The following is an 11,552-nucleotide window of genomic DNA, read 5'->3' on the forward strand; positions in this document are numbered from 1 at the left end:
AAGTGACGTGTAAACTATGCTGTTCACGGATTGGCCAGAGAGAATCATCACTATCTGCATTACTGAATTTAAGACACAAACACAACAGAACCACTAGATTCAAATCATCACAGCCAGCATAGGATCGAACGCAACTGTTTTGAATTGTCTGTTGCGGAAGTACTGTACAGTTGTTCCTCTAGTTGATAAAAGAGGAACGAATCCAGCTCCAGTTCCAGTTCCAGAATCCAGAGAGAAAAATGTGCCAAGATGAGCCGTACCATACTGAGCCTAGTCTCAGGCTCATATGGGACACAAAAGTGGAAACACTTCAGGAGTGTCAAAGTCATCACCAGATTGGTTGAATTCTACAGGATTTCTGGGAGACATGTGTGTCATGTTCTTTAACGTTCCACCTGGAAACAAAGATACCGTGACACCAAACCCCATCAAGAAAGAAGAAAGCTGTAGTGTTTAAAACTGTGACGATGAATGCTTATCAGGATCAACTAAACACTGGATGCTCAAAAGTATATGAAATATTTAAAGTTTGCGGCATAGAATCTTTAAAATATGTCTGAGAGTTTTACACACCAGTCTGTTATTGTGGCAACATTTTCATGCCTCAGAACGTGACGACGAACAAAACGAACTGTGATTGGTTGTTTGACATGTCGGTCAAACAGCCTCATGGGCAGGCCTTGGCCAATGAAAGCTGCCATGAATTCCAGACCTTCAGTCTGAAGGTTATTTGGCAATCATTTAGAACACCATAACAAACACCTTGCATCATGGCAAAAAAAAAAAAAGAAATAACTCGTCATCCAGTTTTTTAGCTCGACTATGCATTCTGTTAGTTTTCCAAATTTCACCAGGCCGCAAAGAAATATAGAGCTGAGTATCATCAGCATAACAGTGAAAGCTAACACCGTGTTTCCTGATGCTATCTCCCACGGGTAAAATGTACAGTGTGGAGCGTAACGGCCCTAGTACTGAGCCTTGAGGTACTCCATGCTAAACTTGTGATCATTATGATACATCTTCATTCACTGCTACGAATTGATGCTAGTCATATAAGTATGATTTAAACCATGCTAATGCACTTCCATTAATGCCAACAAGTTTTCTAGCCTATGCAAAAGAATGTTGTGGTCAGTTGTGTCGAATGCAGAACTGAGATCCAATACTAATACAGAGAAACCATGATCAAATGATAAGAGCAAGTTATTTGTAACTCTAAGGAGAGCAGTCTCAGTACTATGATACGGTCTAAATCCTGACTGGAAATCCTCACAGATACCATTTTTCTCTAAGAAGGAATAAAACTGTGAAGTTACTACCTTTTCTAGTATCTTGGACAGAAAAAGGGAGATTCGAGATCAGTCTGTAATTAACAAGTTATTTGGGGTCAAGTTGTGTTTTTTTTTGTTTGTTTTTTTGGATGAGAGGCTTAATAACAGCCAGTTTTAACAATTTTGGGACATATCCTAATGGCAATGAGGAATTAATAATAGTCAGAAGAGGATCTATGACTTCTGGAAGCACCTCTTTTAGGAGCTTAGATGGAATGGGGTCTAACATACATGTTGTTGGATGATTTAACAAGCTTCTTGCCTTAGTATGACTGCAGTAACCCTAGAATACTCTGTTGAACCAATTTCAGGTATGTTGTGACAAAAGATGTGAGATTACTTGTAGCCCTTTAGTCAGGAAGCCGCCAGGTGGGATAGCTTAAAACAGGAAATGGACATACCTGCCTGGAGGCCTGGATTCACAGCGCTGTATCTTTCACATCAGATCAACACTTTTTGAAACAAAGGCCATTTTCTTTACGAACAATAACGTTGTGTTATAGAGACTATATTCAATTCTACCCTGGAGCAGAAACTTTCTCTATGATATCAAAAGATGCCAGTTGCTGAGGTAAGGATAAAACAAATGAAGTGGTTGTTTATTGTACTCGCAAAAAGGTTTTCAGAAGAGAGAGGGAAAATGAGAATGAAAGAAAGCAAAATAGGTTGAAATGTGAGTCTGAGAAACAAATTCCCTGTATCCTTTCCTTTGTTTCCTTCCATCAGAGGTCAGAAACCCAAATCCATCTGACAGTCTAGAAAAGGCCATTCTGTAATTTATACTATTAACCGCAATCAACCTGATTTTCACACATGACAGAATTTTAACCGCTGAATTAAGCTTCTGTACTTCTACGCAAATTACGTGAAACGGATCTCTTTTTTCCGTTTCTATCTCACTTTCATTCGTTTGGAGGCTAAATGAGCTCAGACTATAGCTTTAGTTTCAAAACTTTGTGAACTGCCTCGCTTTTTCAAATGTATGCAGAACAACTTGTGCTCCTTACAAGAAACACAAATCTAAGGAAGACAAATCTAAATGAATTCCAGCAGAACCTAATGTTATCCCACATCTCCAAGAAGCCCACAGGAAACGGACCTTAACATTAGCATGTTCCTAAGATGCTAATTGCACAGCACATGCAAATCGGCTACAATAGCTCGTTTTTAATTCATCAGCATTTAAACAATCAATAGTTTTATTCATTACTCTCTTTTTGGAACAGACTTCATGCCAGAAGTGCACATGTTAGGCAGCTCACTAGGGTTTGAAGCAGTACGGGTGTGTTGGTATAGATACTATGAATAACACCCACACATGCTCATCACATAACACTTACGTAGAAGTCACTATCACAACAAAGTCACACGGATGACTCACATTTGTCCTATTGTAACATCAAACACTCGCAATCTGGTGGTTTAAATCAAAGAAAGTGTGTTTAAGTTCTCAAACAAGCGTAGCAGCATTTGAGAGAAAGATGTTATGTAACAAGACATCGAATCATCATGAGGTTATTCTTACTTTGTCTCGCAGCTAACCACTGTCTACAACAGTTTTGTGAGTGAATGCTAGTAACCGGCAACTACATTTAGCTCTCATTTTGAAACAATGTCCTGGCCAATTTAAGGAACCCCATCAAAGTTTCTGGAGCAGATGGACATGGATTGGGTGACCGCTTAGTGCACATTTTGGTCTAAAGAGATCACTGTGGTTTGGATATAATGTGTGTGTGTGTTTGTGTGAGTGATGTTTGCTTTGGATATGCTAAAACCTGAATAATTTCAATCATCTTATTAGAGAAAGTGTGCTGCATGAATAAGAAATAAGATTTTTTTTTGATGCCTTAAAATCTTACAGAGAAGTTCATACCTACCATGTCCTAAACGGGCGATGTGACGAGATGTCAAAACAGAATTGTATCCATGTTTGATCAATTAGCTTAGTTAATCATCACCATCCAGAGCTCCCTCCCAAAATAACAAATAGGACATTGTGGTTGCAGTCATCTCCTTAATTAGTTCATCTGAGCATATATTCAAAGTTAGACTATAAAAAACGTCTTGTCTCTTATCGCTTGCTGTGTTTGCAGTTGGTTAGGAAGAGAAATGGAAGAGATAAGGTTTATCACAATGCTCTTGGTTGTAATGAATGCACATCAACATACTGATCTTTGGGACAGCCATCTGTCAAACAAACACAATAAAATGTATTCACTTTATTAGTATTAGTTACTGCAGATTGTGTTTTGTTGTACTCGTTCATTCTACGGCATTCTGTACAAGAGAAGATCAGTGGTGATAGAAAACTGGCAGTTACAAAAATAAGATGATACAGATATCTGCTGGAGAAAAGAAATCTTGATACACAAATAAAGTCGTGATAGATGCTCCTTTAAAAGTTTGCGGAATTTCAACATCTGCGACTCAAAGTTCGTCTTTTGCGAGTCTCTGTCCTTGCAGTCTCTAGTTTGCTGTGCTTCGTTCCCCTGGGTTTTATTCCAAAACCAAAGTCTCTTTCTGCGGGTGACGTCTAAAGGTGCATCAAAAGTCCAAAGTGATCCAAAAAGGCTGCTCTGATTCACTCAGGGTTGAACAGTTCACATCCGCCTCGTCTTTTCAGATGATATCACTCAATGGCTGTCGTGCAGCCGAGTTATCTGATTGGATGAAATGGCCCTCCTCTGCTTTCTTTTATCCAGTGCCCCGCTCACCTTATATCTGCTGTGAAGAAAAGACCTTGTTAGGCTTTGACAGCACACCTGCTCAACTGACAAAAAAAGCTGTGTACAGTGGAAGTCTATGGGGCAAATGGCCAACGGATGGCCAAAAAATTGATGTTATTTTAATGCTTGTTGTCTGTTTCTTTGTCATTAATATATTTATCTTAAGTAATTCTAGTAATTCTTAAAATGATTACATTTTTAGGATCAAGAACAGTCAAATATTAATGCACCATGATATCCCTTCTCCCGACCTTTGACCCATTAAGTCCACTTGGCTTTCATCTTGCTGACCATTAGTCTAAATATAGAGTCTGTAAATCTTGACTGCCGCTTTTAGGCAGTTTATCTCATTTTCCATTTCCTCTTCTCTTTTTAGCTCTTGAACTGGGCTGGCTTTTGAGCGGAGGAATGGAGGAAACGACGGGGAAGGAAAAACGAGTGGAGAGGGAAAACTAAAACAAGGTGTGGGAAAGCAAATGATTCAAAAGCAGTTTATGCGCACCCGTGTGTATGCGGGACTCTGAGTGATGTTTGGACGTGCAGACGCACTCGAGATGATCCTCCAGCTGCACCTGCACCTCCCGGAGCTTCGGCCTCCTGCGTACGTACTCCACCTTGGCCACCTGAGAGAGAGAAAGAGCAACACACACACACTCATAAGCCTATCAACAGTGTATTTTTCCTCTGCTGTTCCAGAGGTGAGATAAGGCGAGAGGTAAATGTGACTTCGGTTTCCTCTGTTTCTAAACACACAGATCATACTGACAGACTCCTTCCCTCCCTGCCAACTCAGCTGCCCTGCAGGCCCATTTATACAATACTTTATTCAGGTCTGAACACTCACACACATAGCTGGCGAGATAAACGCAATAGAACACACCCCACAGCAGCAGTGTTACAGACAGATATTTGCAGCGGTTAACTCAAGGTTAGGGCTATTCGTTAACTAGCCACGAAAGTCTGGCCTGAAACTCTTTGAGTGTGTTTGGCGGCCCTGAAATTCTTATTGACATTGTCCTCCTTTTGGCACGTCCTACGCCTCGCTCTTGTTACATTTGAATTTGAGAAATGTGAAAAGATTTACATACTGAAAATTATCTTGACAAGTGGCAAACTCAGTGTGCATGGAGATTTAGTTACACTGCTGGTGTTATTAAAAAAAAAAAAAAAATATATATATATATATATATAATGAGAAAAGTATTATAATTAAATAATTTTAATGTATTAAAAAAGCAGTGCTATAATATGTGCTATATAATAATAATAATAATAATAATAGTAATTTAATGTAATTTTTATATTTTATATTATGTATATAAATGTATAACATTTTTTTATTTACATATACAAATTTGAGAAATATTTTAAATATTTAAAAATTGTAATTTTAAAATAAATGTAACTGAATAAAAACCATATAAATATGAAAGTTTACTTTTATAATAACATCATATTTAAATATTATTTATAACTGTAATATTTAAAATATAAATGATAAATATCTGTATTTATATTTATATTATTTATAATATTTTATATTAATGATATATAAATGCTATGTATGTATTTTACATTTATATGCATGTATTTTTTAAATTTTTAAAAAGGACAATTACTTATATTATTTGAATACATTATTATTAATAATAATGTCAACATTTAAAACAGCTTTTAAAAACACCAAATATACCAAATATAAAACAATACACAACATGCTCTCACCTTGACGGTCCTGTGGTGCTTTTTGGATGGGTGGCAGCGCATGTTGCTGGTGTTGCAGCAGCCTGAGCATCGTCTCACCTCCACACACGGAGGCCAGATCAGGAAGTTGGCGGCCGTGGGATCGACCTGACTGCGTGGGATCTCGTAGATCACAGTGCGAGTCTTACAGACGGCGGGCACTGCCTCCTCTAAACACACAACAAACCCATAAACACACAGAACAATCACAGGGGCTTTGCAAAGTGTATGTGAATAATTGTATGTATGTGTGTTTTTTTACCAATGCTTCTCTTGCGTCTGGAGTGTGAGTTCTTGAGGTGTCTGCTATCATACAATTGCTCCTTATAGTGGCCTTGTTTAACGTCCTCCAGCACCTCATTCTCTGCACCGAAACAATGAACCACAAAAGTCAACAATGCGACATATTTTGGAACAAGCTGACATCCAACCCACAATCCCTCCCTCACTATTGTCAAGAAAGAGCACCCTTGAACTTTTTTGCAAAATGCCGCCTCAACCAGTACGGTGCCCCGCACATGGCATGAAGGAAAAAAATAGTAGGCTAAATCATGTGCACGATTTACTAATTAATTCCATTTATGTACTAAAACGTTGATTACTATTGCATTACCTCGATTTACTATTGCGTTTCCCTCGATTTATAAATTGTGTGCATGATTTACTAATTCGTTCCCTCAATATTCTAAAACGTGCGCACGAATACTATTGCGTTCCCTCTATTTACTATTGTGTTCCCTCGATTTATAAATTGTGTGCATGATTTACAAATTCGTTCCCTCAATGTACTAAAATGTGCACACGAATACTATTACGTTCCCTTGATTTACCATTGCGTTCCTTCGATTTATAAATTGTGTGTATGATTTACTAATTCATTCCCTCAATGTACTAAAACGTTGATTACTATTGCGTTACCTCAATTTACTATTGCATTACCTCAATTTACTATTGCGTTTCCCTCGATTTATAAATTGTGTGCATGATTTACTAATTTGTTCCCTGAATGTACTAAAACGTGCACACGAATACTATTACGTTTCCTCGATTTACTATTGCATTTCCCTCGATTTATAATAAATTGTGTGCATGATTTACTAATTTGTTCCCTCAATGTACTAAAACGTGCACACGAATACTATTATGTTCCCTCGATTTACTATTGAGTTTCCCTCTATTTATAAAACTTGTGCACGATTTACTAATTCGTTCCCTCAATGTACTAAAACATGCACACGAATACTATTACGTTCCCTCGATTTACTATTGCGTTTCCCTCTATTTATAAAACATGTGCACGATTTACTAATTCGTTCCCTCAATGTACTAAAACATGCACACGAATACTATTACGTTCCCTCGATTTACTATTGCGTTTCCCTCTATTTATAAAACATGTGCACGATTTACTAATTCGTTCCCTCAATGTACTAAAACATGCACACGAATACTATTACGTTCCCTCGATTTACTATTGCGTTTCCCTCTATTTATAAAACGTGTGCACGATTTGCTTATTCGTTGCCTCAATGTACTAAAACATGCACACGAACACTATTACGTTCCCTCGATTTACTATTGCGTTTCCCTCGATTTATAAAACGTGTGCACGATTTGCTTATTCGTTGCCTCAATGTACTAAAACGTGCACACAAATACTATTACATTCCCTCGATTTATTAATTGTGTGCATGATTTACTAATTCGTGATTTACTGATTTTTGCACACAATTTAGCAAATCGAGTGAATGTAAAAGTAATCGTGTGCACATTTTAGTACATTGAGGGAATGAATTAGTAAATCGTGCACTCAGTTTATTTATTTTTTCTTGCATGTCATGTGCGGGGCTCCGTACCAACAGCCTTATTGAAAAAAAAAAATATATAGAAAACCCATTCTGATTACTACTGCAAGTAAAGAATAAAGGTGTCTGCCAACCTGCCAGGAACACTTCATTCTTAAAAAACTTCCTTCCTTTACACACAGATCACAAAGCAAATATATGCCCCACTGGAGGACACACAGAAAAAACCTAGACTCAACAATAAGATGTTCGGAAAGGATTGTGTCACTGAATACACTTTAAGGACATCGGGTTAGTTAGTCTGCCCAAAGTGCAGTATTTAATCATGCTGTTCCACAGAGCCATTCAGCGGGACGACGGGGGACACAGATGCCCCTGTTGTTGCCCCCGGAAACCAGCCCAATGGAGGAGGAGGGTGGTTTTAATTCAGACTTGATCACCGTGGCCGCCCGAAACGCTCGGCTTTTCACACAGTCGTTAGTGAAGCAACAGACCTCACAAACGCAAACACTACTTGAGCTTCAGCCTCTTTTCTCTCCTAAACACACAGACGCAGAGACGCACACAAACTCAGGAATTCAACATGAATAATACATTACAGCAGCGCTGGCATTCAGCCACACTCAACTCATAAAGGCGGCATGACAACAGTATAATGGAGAGAGTCGCTTGACCTCCCTCAGGCACCAGCCACACAGACGCAGCTGTTTGCATTTCAATTACAGCGCTTATGGGCCAAATCGAATTTGAGACTCATATCGTTATGGCTGCAGCATTTCCTCATTAGATGCGCTGGAAGTTTATATTTGGAGCAATGGGAAGATTTGAACCCTTTAGGTCTGTAAATTCAATATGCAATCAGGCTCAAGTAAACTGAAACCCAAACCAGCCAAATCTTAATGGACTTCCTTAAAAAAATTGTTCGTGGGGTGCACAAAGCTACATATTTTATTGTTTGAACTACTAATCGATTTCGAAAAGATGTCGTTTTGTGTATATAGTTGCGCATCTTTCCAGCGTAAAGTCGGCTGGAGATGACGAACAACATGCAAGAAAAATAAGACCAATAGCAATGCAGTAATGCAAATTTTGTAATGAAATCATCATTGTCAGTTAGATTCCGAATATTGAACGTTCCATCAATACAAGTCAAACAGAATTTTTTTTTTTAACTTCGAATTTTAAATCGTCTAAATGAATTATCGCTCAGTAAATGCTTTATATCCCCATTTTTATAGTCTTACAATGATGTTGACATTGACGTATTTGAGTTCAGAACGCTGGTCCCGCCAAAACATGACATTGTTAACTAAGTTCAAATACTCATGTGGCGCCACAAGTGCAGGAATGGCACTGCAGTTTCTAGGCAACAGGTTCTGAGGCTTTTGGTTTAAACTCGATTAAATGCCAAGGTCCATGAACTTTTGAGAGCAGTGAAAGATTAAGTGAGCCTCCTCTGAAAGGATATTTCCCAGACTCTTGTTCTCCTAAAATTGCGCCTAAACGCTTTGGCGACTTGACAGGGGTGAGCGAAACAGTGTCTTGTGATAGTTGTAGTCCTTAATTAGCAACCTGTTCAGCAACTGATAAGCAAGTAGGACTCTTGTGTGTTTTAATGAATCAGCTGAGTGAATCGTTCAGTGAATCACTCACAACACAAACTTTTCGCCAACTACTACATTAAGATGTAACCTGGAGAAGAGCCACTAAACAAATCACTGATCATCATCATCCTTTTGAACAGATTCGAAAGTTTCACTTCACTGATTTGGATCACCATCAGCTGCCATTGCCTTCTAGGTTTAGGATTTAGAACTCACTCATCTTATCAAATAATAAGAAAGACAGTGAAACTTTACCTACGAAGTCAATCTCCAGGATCCTCTGGAGGTCGCTGATGCTGCGGATCTCGCTGTTAGACAGTCTCTCAATCAGCTCTTGTGGAATTGGGGCTTCCTGTAAAAAAAAACAAAAAAAAAACCTTTACTAAAACTACTTATGCTTGTTGTAGCTTGTCACAATGTTTCACAATCATTTCTTTTAAAAATCAATAAACACTGTTTTAAAATATTGCTTTTTGACTTTATATAACTCATATCTGAAGTCAGTGTGTCATAAACAGCATGCAAGTCCAATTTGGACTCTATAACTAATATCAGGCATTAGATTTAGATTAATCTTTATGTGAAAATACAGATTTTGTGGATCAAACCCTCTACATTTTTAATGTTCATAACTCAAAAATGTATAAATGCAAAAAAAAAAACATTTTGAAGTGCATTATTAAGTGCACATGTTTGTTGAAAGTCCAATTGACTTGATGGTTGCACCACTTGACATACCCTAGACATGTAACATGAGTGCAGATATTAGCTACAAATTTGCCACTTGTGTGTTCGAAAAAAAAAATTATATATATATATATATATATATATATATATATATATATATATATATATAATATATATATATATATATATATATATATATATATATATATATATATATATAAACAAGGGATTAAAAATTGATTTTAGAACGTCCATAATATTGGGCATTCTCTTATACAATTACGCGAAACACGATTTTCTGGTTTTAATAACCATTAAAGTTATAATGAAGAACTGCGTAGTGACAGGCCACATGAACACTCCCTCTTTCTATGTATAAAGGAATCTCTCTCTTCACTAAAAGCCATCGTGTTCTTCTTCTATCCTCAATGCAAACGTGTTCCGATGTTGATCTTACCTCAGCGGCTGCTGAAAGCAGGGAGAAGCAGCAGAAGAGAAAGTGGATCAGCTCGGGTCTCATCTCCTCTGTGGTCCAAATGTGTCCCAGCGCAGGCGAAAGCGTCCCGACCGGAGCCGCGAAGATGCTCCAACCGGCGTGAAGCCAGAGAACATGCCTTTCCACAGACAAATCTCTCAAAGCATAAACTCTTCACACGTCAGAGACCAAAAACCGAAACCCGACTCAATGAAATCTCCTAACAATAAGTTCTTAACGTTGCTAATCCATTTAATTAAAAAAACCAAACCCGCAAATCGGTGTGCACGATCATTTCTCTCTCACACACACACATACACACACTAAGAAAACATGAATGAAGCGATCCTTCATCCCTATAAACGCATCAGAATTATACAGAAGGGAAAAAAAACTAATCCAAATGTACAAAATCGTGGTACAAAGAGTCCACATTTATCCAAAATAGTCCATTCTTATGCACCGTCCATACTCTGTGTCCTCACATAAAAGAGGTTTGGTTCAAACTTCAGCGTGGAAAGGCTCTGACAGTGAATGAACTGGGGCTTCTCTCATCTCCTCATGTTAAACTGTGTGGGCGAGCCGCGCGCCCCCTCAGGACGAGCTGAAGCTCTGCAAAGAGCCTTTCAAGTCACCGCCTCAGTGAAACTGCAGTGCTGGGGATATCGACTCATCTCAAAGACTCGAATCTTTTGAATCGGTTACATAAAGATTCATTCAGTGACCCTTTCTGCGGACTACGTCAGCAGGTGACGACTCACGCAATTAATTCGGTAAAAACTAATTAGTCTACCACAAAAACAGGGTATGTTTCACCTTGCTAAACATATCAAGACGTGACGTTTTTTTTCCACACGTTGTTTTCCACATTTCTTCAAGGTTTGTCAAGTGAAGACGAAACATGCTTCGATTGAAACCTAAACGAATTTATTTTGCTTCATATTTCCACTCTGAAGGTGAGTTAGCATATTTAGCGAGGTGTTTTCCTCTGAGCTATTAGAAAGTTAATCGTTAACACATTCAGTTCAGAATCAGACGGTGATTAGATTAGACATGTCCTGTCAGACTAAATGTCTAACAAGTGACAAGTGAGTCCCACTGAGCCACAGACTGATGACTATTGAGAAGAAATGATGGGAAAGAAAACAACTAAGCAACTAAGTCTACTAAGAAACAAAAAG

The 11,552-nt window shown here is 38.2% G+C and overlaps 1 protein-coding gene across 2 annotated transcripts; it reads right to left on the reverse strand.

Annotated features, from left to right (window-relative positions):
• Positions 1–3,521: 3,521 nt before the first annotated feature.
• Positions 3,522–10,936, reverse strand: pdgfaa (platelet-derived growth factor alpha polypeptide a). Of its 2 annotated transcripts, none has more exons than XM_026236339.1 (6): positions 10,354–10,936; positions 9,465–9,561; positions 6,063–6,164; positions 5,783–5,970; positions 4,560–4,680; positions 3,522–4,052 (listed from the first exon to the last, which is right to left on the reverse strand). In XM_026236339.1, exons 1-6 carry the CDS (start codon positions 10,414–10,416, stop codon positions 4,042–4,044), a joined length of 582 nt encoding a protein of 193 aa, XP_026092124.1. In that variant the 5' UTR covers positions 10,417–10,936; the 3' UTR covers positions 3,522–4,041. The 2 variants fall into 2 exon arrangements, with proteins under 2 accessions (XP_026092124.1, XP_026092122.1); XM_026236337.1 differs by having other exon boundaries at positions 3,522–4,055; positions 10,354–10,932.
• Positions 10,937–11,552: the final 616 nt, after the last annotated feature.

Source organism: Carassius auratus, chromosome 47 (genome assembly GCF_003368295.1).
Source record: "Carassius auratus strain Wakin chromosome 47, ASM336829v1, whole genome shotgun sequence".
In the NCBI taxonomy this organism is placed as follows: Eukaryota; Metazoa; Chordata; class Actinopteri; order Cypriniformes; family Cyprinidae; genus Carassius; species Carassius auratus.